We start from the raw sequence: 13,134 nt of genomic DNA on the forward strand, positions 1-13,134 counted from the left end.
CTGGTTTAGCCTCTGGAGCGATGTCCCTCAGCGGAACAGACTTTTAAAAGTCCTGATTTAATGCTCCATTGCTCCGCTGCTTGGCCGGGAGCCGGCCCCTCCCCCCATGGTCTATCTTCCCGTCGCTTTGGATTCACTTCTCCGCCAGTCCTACCTTTCAGAAAGTGGTTGATTTTCTGTTTCTAGAATTGCTGTTCTTCTTCTCTTCGATCTCCCGTTGGATTTGTAGGTGTTTGCAATCTTTAGATAAGCTATCTAAAGCCTGCTACTTCTCTGCCTTCTTGACTCCTCTCCAGGAGTTAACTTTTATGAAATAAAGTAACATTTGTCTGGGCGCCTTGGTGCCTCAGTGGATTAAAGCATCTGCCTTCAGCTCAGGTCATGATCTCAGGGTCCTGGGATCGAGCCCCACATTGGACTCTCTGCTCAGCGGTGAGCCTGCTTCCTCCTCTCTCTCTGCCTGACTCTCTGCCTACTTGTGATCTCTCTCTGTGAAATAAGTAAATAAAAATCTTTAAATAAATAAATAAAAAGGTAGGTAGATAGATAAAATAAAATAAAGTAGCATTTGTCATCAGTGGTTGATGTTCTAAAATGTAACTTCCGTTTATCCTTTCTCCAGAATTTCAGTTTGGTCAGTAGCCTCAAATTCATAGTAAGTTCACCTTAATCCAGTTGATTGTCACAGTGAGAGTATGTTACCCTTATGGAAACTGTTTGGGCTTCTAAGAGAGCCCCTTGGAAGCACATAGTCCAGGATTTCTTCATTTTGGCACTGCAGATAGTGCTTTGTTGTGGAGACTGTTAAGGGCGTTTAAGATGTTTAGCAGCATCCCTGGCCTCTGTCCATTAGATGCTGGTAACATCATCCCAGATAGGACAACCAAAAATGTCTCTTGAAGGGCAGAATTGTCTCCATTGAGAACCACTGATAGAGTCCAAAGAGTTCTAGCGATTTGAAGGAAAGAGCTTTAGGTTCTTTGATTGACCTCTTGTTTTAGCTACTATAAATAAATAGCTCTGCTTATATCCAAGAAATAACGCCAGAATATAGGAAGTACAAGGCAAATAGAAGCAAAGGAAATTAAGGAAACTCAGATAGCTTTCCCTAGATACTTGAATTTCTGCTCCTAATCTAACAGACTTACAGATAACTGTGATTCAATATTTATTTTTTATGTCTACTAACATTGTATTCTGTGTGACATATACTGTTCTACCACAGAGCCACAAAAATGAATAAAACATGGCCCTAGTCTTCAAGGAGCATATGAAATTTTCTATTTTTTTTCTGCCCTTATGTATTTCATGTTATTTCACCTGTTCACATGCTTTTTACTCTATTGTATAGGTATTAATTGACAACTTGGGTTTGAATTTCAAGTGTGTCAAGCCCTCTGTGGGGGAAGTCTAACAGAATTATCACTTGTTTATATTCTGAAGACAGATCTCCTGTGATCTGTTATTGGCCGTAGAAATTTAGACTTTTATTCTATTTCATAATCTCTAAAAACCTATTCAAGGATCAGTAAGATCTTCGAGCTATTGTGTGAACTGCACAGATGAAATCTGAGCATGAAAAAAATTGACATTTTAAATATTTAATGAAAGAAAAATCCTATTAGATTTTAATTGCTTTATTAAAGCCTGTTATATCCATGCGTTTGTCATCTCAATATCGGAAATTTCATTAGTAGAAAATAAGTCGAATATCTGAAAAAGAAATGGAAACATGACTTGAGTATCCACAAAGCACTAAACTAAACTCTTGGATAGGCCTAGTCCCATTTCATGTGCCTTTAAAGTCTGGATGTTAGCATCCCTCAGTTGGAGATCTTTTGGCTAACATTCAGCATGTACCTCTACCAGAACCAAACACATACAAAAATGTGCTGTGTAGCACGAATGCTTGGACAAGTGCATCCTCTTTCCATGTTGAAACCCTTGCTCTGAAGAAGCATCTTCGCAGTCATATAACCTCAGAGTGGAGGTTGTCCATGTTCTCTCTTCTTACCAGTACCTAATAAGTTTCATGGGGCCAGAACCACAAATGGTGTGAGGTTGTTGGGCTGATTCCAGCACTGATATTCCAGCACTGATTCCTTACATAATCCACCAGTAGTTTGGTTGGATTAATTAAAACTTGAAATACAAAGTTAATGCTCAGATCACTCATAACAAGCACCTGAGTCGAAATTTTCTCTTTAACATCTGACCTATAGAGTAGTGCTAAAGTGATATGCAGGATGCTCAAACTAGAACTTTCAAAATATAGTTGTTATGTAGTAATGGTTAGGTGCTTTTAGCTGTGGCTAAGTTCTATTTCTGAGCTTTAGCTTTGGTAATCTTCTAAATGTACAGTCTGTTTCATAATCTGTTTTTTAAATAAGCATGTAATCTTTGCAATCCTATAATCAGATTCATAATTCAAAAAGTTTTTAATTTAACTAAAAAGAACTCTGGACAGCAGACCCCAGATTTGTCCCCCCCCCCTTTTTTTTAAAGATTTATCCTTTTTAAAACAGGACTATTTGGGATGGGGTACCTGGGTGGCTCAGTGGGGTAAGCCTCTGCCTTTGGCTCAGGTCATGATCTGAGGGTCCTGGGATCGAGCCCCACATCAGGCTCTCTGCTCAGCAGGGAGCCTGCCCCACCCCCCCACGCCTGCCTCTCTGCCTACTTGTGATCTCTCTCTCTATCAAATAAATAAAATCTTAGGAAAAAACAGACAGGACTATTTGGTAGCTTCTGCAAAGCCTTCAGTCCCTTAGACCACAAAGAGTAGTTTCAGATAATTTTTGGTGACTAGGCTGGCTACCATGTAGATTTTTCATTTTTCACACCCGGCACTTCCGTATTCCCCATACATGTTTGGTCAATCATACCACAACATTCTTTCTTGGAGCTTAAGCATCCAGAAGGGATTGTTGAACTTGTGATTTCAAATACTGTCCCCAAAGGCTTCCATTTCCTCTGTTCCAAAAGTAATTTTTTTTTAAAGATTTTATTTATTTATTTGACAGAGAGAGATCACAGGTAGGTTGAGAGGCAGGCAGAGAGAGAGAGAGAGAGAGAGAGAAGCAGGCTCCCCGCCGAGCAGAGAGCCCGATGTGGGACTCGATCCCAGGACCCTGAGATCATGACCTGAGCCGAAGGCAGTGGCTTAACCCACTGAGCCACCCAGGCGCCCCCCAAAAGTAATTTTTTAAAAATATACTGTATATTGTGGAGGAACATAAAATACTTGTCTTATCCAATCTGTATACACATAATTAGATATTAAGTTGTAAAAAGGTGAATTCCACTTTAATTTGAGTGGAAAAAGAATTTTCCTCTTCGTTTTGATAACGTTCAGCATTTAGCTGGTCTGTATTTTTTGTATCTTTTTTTTTTTTTTAAGATTTTATTTTTTTGAGAGGGAGAGAGAGAATGACCAGGGGGAGGGGTAGAGGGAGAGGGACAAGCAGACTTCCCACTGAGCATAGGAGGCCAATGTGGGGCTGGGTCCCAGGACCCTGAGATTATGACCTGAGCTGAAGGCAGATGCTTAACCGACTGAACCACCCAGGCACCCAAATTTTTGCATTTTTAAAAAGATATCTAAGGCTCTTAAATACCTGGCTTTAGACTTTGGGCATCAATAGGATAATTGTGAGTTGTGGAATACAAGCTCTAGTCTTAGCTCTTAGACTAGGTTTATACTTCTGGAAAGTCAGAAGTCAAATACACATAGTTGAGTCAGTAGTCATGAATAACCCAGGTTCAGAAAGAAGCATAAACTTCATGTGGTAAGAATGTACATAAATGTCTTGTCATGAATAACGTGTGAATACACACAAGGAATGCTGAAATAGTCTTCGGCTGCCTGTTATTTGCTATTCTTATCCATTCTCCCTTCCTCCAATATGGCATGCTACATAAAGAACAGAGTGTCATTTCCTCCATTTCTGAAATGAGCTCTGCAAATGTTTAAGCACACATGTATTTGTGTACTTGTGTGTTAAACGTATCCAGACCAGTACAGTCAACTAATTTCTAAATGACTAAATGCAGTGCAGGTAAGGATTGTACAAAGGACATTATTAGTGTTGTTGTTTAGCTCTAGAATAAAAGTCTTCTACTTTGAAGTGTAATCTCTCTTTGAGATTATGGCCTTTGGGTTTTGTTTTTGTTTTTTTTTTTTAGATTTTTATTTATTTATTTGACAGACAGATCACAAGTAGGCAGAGAGGCAGGCAGACAGAGAGAGAGAGGAGGAAGCAGGCTCCCCACTGAGCAGAGAGCCCAATGTGGGGCTTGATCCCAGGACCCTGAGATCATGACCTGAGCTGAAGGCAGAGGCTTCAACCCACTGAGCCACCCAGGCACCCCTGGTCTTTGGTATTTTGGTGTTATTTTCACTTACTGATTCATCTGTGAAAACTACCAAATGTTCTTTGGTAGCATTTTATGAAGACTATTTCTACTAATCATCTTAAAGTCTTAGAAGGCTGATTGTCTGTACACTTATCCTACAGTATAGCTGACCTAATTGTAAGCAAAACTAAAAAGATTCCTGGTCACTTTAATTTTATAGGCCATGATTTCTGACCTTAGATCAAATTCTATTATCACTGATGGAAGAAGCTCAGAGACCTCTGCCATCAAGGGGTTAAATTCTTTCATTAAATATGTTTATGAGGGACCACAGCCATTTTGCCTCTACTGCTTTTTTTCTTTTTCCTTTTTTTTTTTTTTTTACTTTCTAGTTCACTAATCAAATGTATGTTAGATTGATTATTGTAAAAGTATAAACCATAGAAAATTTGACAAGATAGATGTGTAAATTATCCTTCTGACAGAACTAATGATGCACTCCAAGCACCTTCTGTTTTCCAGCGCTTGGTGAGCAACTTCATTAAATATGCAATGGCTGTTGGGTGGCTTCTCAGAGGATGGTTCAACTCCTTGTGGAATTGCATTATTATTAGAGGTGTAAAACCAGGCAGACAAGCTAGCTGTTGGGCATCATGCTGAGGTTCTAATGTGCTCCATCTTGTTGGAGCAGTTGTTTGCAGTCTTTTCAGGACAATTACATCCATAACCACAGGACACATTCAGTGAAACTATATTACAGATAACGGAGACTAACATTGACTGCTCTTCACCCCTCTCCCTTGAGCTGCCTCCATGCGGGTAGCTTATAATAATGTGACTTCTATCACTTACAAAGTAGTTGTGTTTGTTTGTTTTTTTTTAAATCCCTTGGAGCAAATCGGAAAATAACTGATTTGTAACTTTTTTGAGTGCTTAAAATCATAGGCTGTTTGAGTTGAAAGACTTCATAGATTCTAATCCCTTTGAAGATGACAAAACCAAGGCTAAAGCATTGTAGTTTCGGGAGCTAGTAGGAGGACGCGGTAGAACGTCTTTTGGGTGGTAGAGATTGCATGAATAAGAATCTGTTTTGTTTGGCTTCTGGTTTTAGAGTTCTTTTAAACAGTTTTTTTCTTTTTGAATTTAAGATTTTTTTCCCTGCTCTATCTCATTTTCCCCCATCTTAATTCCAGCAAACTTTTTTATTTCTGGAAGTCAAGGAGAAATACTTTGCTTTCTGAGCATGTATCATGCTATAATTTTAATGACAATTTGATAGTTTCCTGGAGAACTGGACACAAAGATGGTTTCAGTTGAGCCTGAAATGGTATTTAAGGTTCCAAATGGCAGATGCTACAGTGTATCACTGCAGCCTGATAAATGAGATTGCATTTTAGAATGACAGGCTGAATACTTTAATGAAAGAAGGTTTCCATTTCAGTTGGCCAATTAAATCACTGTTGATGACTTCGGATCATTAATGAACATTTGTGGAAAATGACCATTTGAATTCAATTATTTCAATAATATGTTTGAAAAGTACTAACTGCAAATAAGCCTATCTGTAAATTAAAAGATTTATCCATTTTGCCACAGATAAATTAGCATATTGCTTTGCTTTTCTTAATGCCAAAGCAAGTTAACATTTCAAAATTTTTTTTACATATCCTTTCTTATAAAAGTTCTACTTAGAAAAGTTTGTTTTTTCATTGGGTGCCCTCAAAAAGATAATTTATGCTGTGGATCATCATATTACTTCATTATTCCTAAATTAGCAAGAGCTGGAAACAGAAAAGGGGAACATTATACAATATATAAAAGTAGAAGATTAAGTTTTAAATGGAGTAGGTATTTATTTAGTGCCAAAAAAAAAAAAAATCTTTAATTTTGGCAAAACAATAGGAAGAAAATAACCATTATTAGGGAACATGTAAATTTATTTAAAAGCAATATGAAAATAAAATGCAAGTGAAAGTTTCATAACCACAATTTTTTCTTAAGCCCATTACAGGTTCAGATTTCCTTAATTATTTTAAGCTTTACAATATTTTATGGATGTATATATCCTGCCATTTTTGCTATAATATTCCCAATAAATTCATCTGGAGATGATGTTTTTCTTTAGTTAAGTTAATTTTCTCTGAAACTTTGGCGTGTTTTGGTAGTTAAGACAGGAGGTGGGTTCTTTTGAAATGCATGTTTTTCTCATTTTATTATTTGTTAAGTGGGTCCTGATCTCAGCCCAGGCTTCCTTCATCTCCGTTTCACAGTTTACAGAGAAAGGAGACACTGTGGAGCTCAGGCTTCCCCTGGGAATACATTGGGCTTAATGAGCTTGATAGTCTGGTGGGCTCAATAAATCAAATAAAGCAAAACATTTCTCATTTTTGAATAAAAGCATTTATCACACAGTGTTTGTTCACTCATGGTCACAAGATTGATTGGTTCTCAGCATCATAGTGTATACTGAAGCATTTTTTATTTTGTTTTTCTAGTGGGCAAGTTACGGAAGCAGTGGCTAAAGGAAAGTATCTCTGATGTTGGCTTTGGGATGCTGAAGTCTGTCAAGGAGTATGTGGACCCCAATAACATCTTTGGAAACAAAAACCTTTTATAAATCCATTACTGTTGTTACAAAAAAAAAGTTACTTTTTCTTTTTTTTTTTTTTAAGTCTTCAACTATGGTTATACCAGTAATCAAATATATCATGGACTGTATTTCAGCAAAGTTTGTTTGTTGGTTGAAAATAAGTTGTTAATCATTCTGTATTTGTTTTGTTTCTAAATCTATGGATTGACAGATGGTATTCCTAAATCTCTCTCCTTGTAGGTGCATCAGTTGATCGCCAACTGGTTGTCATTTCAAATTTTAGTCAGGCAGCACAAGGCTGCTAGCTGTTATTTCAAAGGAAGATGCTGCCAGCTGCTCTGTATTGATGCCTCCCCTTGGGAACAAAGGCAGATTTTGGTGTCATCCACGGCTTATCCAGCCTCTTTTTTAAAAGGGTGTTGCTGGGAAGCAAATATCTAGGGAAGGATTCCATTCGGAGTGATTACAAATTCTAGTGTGAGTAGGCCATTAAAATGGAGGGTACTCAGGAAAGAACATAGGCAACCTGTTACTTAGGATACCTTCAGTTCTGTGAGGTGCTTGGCCTACATTTTTCTTTGAAATGAGTATAGCGTTTTAGACCTTAAGTCAGTCTAAAAATTATTGTTAGGGACATGTTTTAGTTTTCCGTGTTTCTGTTTCTACTGGGGTATGAATTGTATGTGTATAAGTGAGAAAATCTCTTGTTATATCCTAGTTCCTTCATCATATGTTGTATAAGAAAAACTGACCTATCACTCATTGTATTTGAAGGACAGTTTTACCATGAAATGAATGCCTTTATCAGCTTAACAGTTCTAATGTTTCTGATTTCACATTCTTGTTGCTGAGATGCATAAGAAGCTGCAACAGGAGCAGAAGAAGGAAGATTCCTTACACTTCATATCTCCAGTTCAAAGAATCGTTTGGCTAACGAAACACAGCTATCATTTAACTACTGAATTTGAAAACTTCAAGTTTCAGTAACCATTTTTTTTTAATTAACCTGAACAACATGATAAATTTTCATATAAAACTAAAGTTTCAGTTTAGTTTTTAATAGTGATTTAACGCCTTTTTGAATTACTGGTTTAACCTAAATTTTGAAAAAAATATATTAATACACATGCCATAATCAAAAGTTTGAAATGTCATATTTCTTGAATAATAGGGAGAACGTTAATCACATTTAGCAGACATTTTTACATTTAAACCTGGATATTAAAATAAGTAAAATTATTACTTTGAATCACTGTCTGTCAAGGTTCATGATTCACATTTTGGGATGGATTCTTTTCTTAATGCAATACCTAACTTTTGATAATTTTTTAAAATTAATATTTGATCAAATAATATAAGTCAAAGTGCAGACGATCCTTTAAAAGGACACACTGTCTGTCTATGTAGCAACAGCTCCAAAGTATTTTTGGGCAGTTTGATACCTTTTATATCTGAAGTATACTTAAACAGAAAAGTGAAAATTTAAATTGACAAAATGGTATTTTTAAGACTTCAAAATGATAAAACAATTTGTAATAAAATTGGCCTCAAACTAATAAGCTTAAAATCTGTAAGCAAATCAAAATTAAATAATCAGTTTAACAACAAAAACTAAATGTTTATTTATTAGAAGCTGCCTCTCTTCACTGGTGATTTATTTTTAATTATAAAATTTCCAGCAGATCTTAGCTTTAAAAGCCCTTGCTATTTGAAATAGTTGGATGTTTGATGAGGAAATTCCACTTGCCTCTAGAATTATAAAAATCTCAGCTTTATAAAATGCATCTATCTATTCATGAAGGTAATTTCTCTAACTGGTGATCAAAATGTAAAACTTAATACAGTAGTAATATCTCACTGGAGTGTATACATGTTTCTGAGTAAATTTTTTTAAATAAAATTTACGGATTCATAAGCAGACCCATTCCTTTGCACGTGATTGTTCTAACATTCTCTCCCAGGGAGTTCAGATTTCAGCAACCTCAGAAATCTGTATTTGGTTTTAGGAAACTATAAATGTCACAGCTGAAAATTGTTGTGTTCACTGTTCTACATGAACCTTACGGAATAATTAGTGATTTATGTCTTTGTTTTTCTTCTTTCATGTATGCAGGACTCCCCAACCTTGATTTTATAGTGATGACTACATTCTGTTCTTGGAATGATTTCTACAGGGATTTTGAAACAGATGAACACTTGCCAGTGCTGTTTCACTCTGATTTAGTAAATCAGAAACCCTGTACCCCACTTTCTCACACCTGCTTCTGAGAGATACCTCGGAATGTACTTAGTTTCTGTGGAGAACTGGGTTCTTGATTATGCACAGAGGCACTTAAACCTTGCCTCATATTTCTGGAATATCTGAAAATGGTTTCATAAAAGTTAAAGCATGGAGTATATTGTTTATGTGAGGCTTTTAAACTCATTTTGAATAAGTTTCTTTAAAATTTTAAAAGCTCATAACCGATTTGGTTTTTAGTACAGCGTAAACATTGACTTGTCTTTCTTAAATTAGTCATATTTCTAATATTTGTTGATGTTACATTTGGGTTGAGGTTTTAGTGGGACTAGGAACTTGCTGCTAGTCAGAAGTGGCATTGAATACTAAAGACTCAATATGAACAGGCTTTTTTGACCCTTAGAGAAACTGATGCCTTAATGTTTGGTGCAAAATACAGTGCATAAGTGAATTTTGTCTTATACTGAGTAACTTGAGCTTTTTTAGTTTAGTAAGAATTGTGGAAGCCACATGTTTATTGTGCCCAGCATTTTACCACAAAGAAAGAGGATTGAATTCTTTCGTCTTGGGAGGAATTGGGAATTTACATCGTAAATGCTTACATGTATTTAGTACTATTAAGAGCTACTTATGAAGCTGGAAGCCTTCTTAAATGTAGTTGTATAGATGTATTTTGGAAAACATAAGCTCAGTGAAGGATGAGCTTCCATCAGTGTGTCAGATACAGATGGTTGCAAGGAAACCTGGTGTTCAGAATATTCTCTTAGTAACTGCTAAGTCCTAGCTTACATTTTTGATAATGCCTTTCTGCATGCTGGCTCCAGAGATTTTTCTTTGTTCTTTCCTTTTTTAGCTGCAACTTCTTAACCAGAGCTCATCAAAGAAGCCCTGTAGTCCCAAGCTGAAGCGTGTAACCTCAGCTGTTCAAATGGGGCTGGGTGTGGTTGAGCATCTATTCTGTATAAATGTAGAACACAAACAGTTCCTGATCATGGATTGATTCAGAAGCTGGATGTGCTGGCGCTTGAAGCAGCCACAATGGAATGCTGTGGGAAGTGTCTGCATTTTAAGGAACACTGAGGCATTAAGGACTGCTTTAATAGCTTTGCGTTTACCACTTAATCTTTGGCAACTTTGCTTTTAATTAGGGCTTAGCTCATGGTGGAAGAAAAGCTGAAAATACCAAGTGCCAGTGTTGGATTGAAGAATCCAGAATCACTTTTGGCTTTACGAGTATGAAGTATGGCTTTGCTCAAGGCTCCAAATGAACCATATGTCAATACATTCATTGAATTCTTACTCATTTCAGGGTCGTGAAAAGGAAATAATGTATACATTGATGCTGAAATTCAGAAAATATAAAAGATTTTTTTTAACTATTGAATTTTATGCTGTCTGCTATGAAGGATGTAAGACCCTCGGGTTTCTGCTTCCTAAACCACACTGTTTGCCTTCAGTGTGGAATTTGTAAAAACTACTTGTAACATCAACAGGTTATAGAAATGTGTATCATTAATAAAATGCACCCACGTCTAAGAGATTTTGTTTTCTTCAAAGGGAGTGGGAAGCTCATTGTTCTCTTTGCATATGGGTTTTTCTTTCATTTTTAGCTTTTCATCTTCATATTTCCACTGATTTGAAAACAAAATTTTATAATTTTATTAATGAAGCATAATCAAGCCCCTTTAGAATATAATTAGCTAGATTTTATCACTAATTATTTTTTAAATCAATGTTATATTCCTAGGAGGTGTTTAGTCTCCCTTGAACCTGAAGCATTCCAATTTGAACCTAGGAAGATCCTCAGAAAATGAGCACTATGCTCTTCTATTATTCCTTAATAAACCTGAGTGAGGACCACTGATATATGGAACACTCAAGCCAAAGAACCATCACAGAATGAAGGAACTTGAGTTCTGTGAACATGAAAAGATTTCTTTTTTGGTTCCCAAAGGAGATTTTTTTTATAACTTTTTTTTTTTTCCACAAGGAAGAAAAATAACACATTATCATTAAGAACATTTTTCAGAGACTGAACTTCCAAATCTAAGGGGGAGAGAGAAGGAAAAGAAAAATGTTTTAGTGTGAATCTTTAAGCTGCACAAATACCTGTTTTTCAGGCATCTTATTGTTAGCAGTGTTTTTCATGAAAAATATGAGCACCCTATGAAACTTACGGTTTAACACTTAAAGTAATCTTGTTCACATATTCGTAAAGAACATGAAATGCTTATACTGATATACAGTTTCTATAAATAATTATTTTTTTGGACCTCGTAAGGAATTTCCCCAAAAGTTTACAGTGCCTTGTTGGGATTTTTGTTTTGTTTTGTTTTTCCATAAAATAGCCATTGTTTAAAATGAGTGGGAGAGGATAATTAAGTCTTTAAAGACTGAGATTGTTTAGTAGTTCAAGGCTCTTCCTCTTCAAGAATATGTCAGGATTTAAGTAGTTATGTGTAGAAATACTGAAAATCCTTTCCACAGTGTGGGTTTGAATCGTCTGTTCTAGTCTGTTTCACTAGTTATACGGTGGACCTGTACTTCATATATCCGTTCAGTTGATGGGATTTATATGTACTTTCATTCTTAGATTTTCATTTCTATTGTCCCAACTTAGTAGCCCTAACTTAGTAGCCCTAAGATGTGGCTTAGTGGATGTGGCCTACTCACTCAGTCCCTGAGACACCCACTACTTGCTTTTGGATGTTAGCTCACACAGCTCCCTGAGGAGCAGGGCCTGTTGGGGTGGGGGGATCTCTTCCTTATATTGTGTGTCAGTCTTTTTTTCTGTGATGGTGCCTTCAGAATAATGAGTATTTCTGTTCCTGGACAATGATAAATCTCACGAGAAATATGTGCAGATTATATCTCTTAATTTTTGTCCTTTTTTGCTAAGCCTGTGAAATACTTCGGCTCTGATACAACTTGACTTGAATAATATCTTATCCTGAGTCTTCCTCCAAGGCAGTACATATTCCTGCCAGTACTGTAGTAATCTTTTGGGAACTATGTGGGTAAGCTCTTGTATGTAAGCCATTATATTGCTGTAACTAATGCATACAAACAGTTCTTCTCTTTACGTTTATAGTTTAAATGTTGATATGTAGTGGGAAGGGAAGTTTCTGAGAGATTCAACGCAGCTTTGTCAGTTCAGACTGAGCCATACTGTTTTCCACAAGGGCTCAAAACATAGTCTATCTACTGTGCTTTTGGTGTATGTTTGGATTTCTCCTTTTATTGCTTTTCCTAGACTGTACTGTTCTATAAGCAAATGCCCATGTATGATTTTTAAGATGTGCTGGGAAGAAATAAAACAATATCAAAACCGCTCATTGTTACAGAAGTTGTTTATTTCACGTTGATCCCATTTAACCTTATTTCAGCAACGACATGCTAGCCTGCCAGAGAGTGATAGAATGTAGTCTGTATCCATGAGTAGCCTCTCTGTTTGTTACTGAAGGACATGTGTACAGACACTGGTCTTCTCCCTGCCTGTGGCTCCTGAACTGGAGGGAAGGTTACAGTTTTCTGGGCTCTGAAATGACTGAGGACCAAACCTGTTGAACCTAACCTTACTTGGTCCATTTCAATAATCACTTACCTCACTAAGATTTCAGCTCTTAGTTAAATAAAGAAGTTTTCTGCCTGGCTCGTATGAGCTTGGACTGAATGAACCTTAGAAATCCTCTCATCTTACCTTTTCCCAAACATAATTGTCTAATTTCCCCTATCCCCCAGGCCACAGTTAACCAGGCGTCCTGAACATTTTGCTGTGACCACAGGGAATTTACTGTCTTTCCAGGAAGCCTGTTCCAGCTTGAAATCTTCAAGTATTAAGGGTTTTTTGCTGTTTAAACAAATCCACCTTCCTCTTCTATTCACTAAGGTGACTTTTAGCTCTGTAGTCATAGAGTTGTCCAGGTGCTCTAGTGAAGGGCAGCTCATG

At 36.7% G+C, this 13,134-nt stretch overlaps 1 protein-coding gene across 1 annotated transcript in view; it reads left to right on the forward strand.

The window, feature by feature from the left end:
• AGPS (alkylglycerone phosphate synthase) overlaps positions 1-12,518 on the forward strand; it is a 153,600-nt gene extending 141,082 nt beyond the window's left edge. Inside the window, exon 20 of the mRNA XM_059394228.1 lies at positions 6,852-12,518. Coding sequence (XP_059250211.1) covers positions 6,852-6,973 — 122 coding nt within the window. The 3' untranslated portion in view covers positions 6,974-12,518. The remainder of the gene's footprint in view (positions 1-6,851) is intronic.
• The last annotated feature ends 616 nt before the right edge of the window (positions 12,519-13,134 follow it).

The sequence above is a fragment of the Mustela nigripes genome, chromosome 3 (genome assembly GCF_022355385.1).
Source record: "Mustela nigripes isolate SB6536 chromosome 3, MUSNIG.SB6536, whole genome shotgun sequence".
NCBI classification, from domain to species: Eukaryota; Metazoa; Chordata; class Mammalia; order Carnivora; family Mustelidae; genus Mustela; species Mustela nigripes.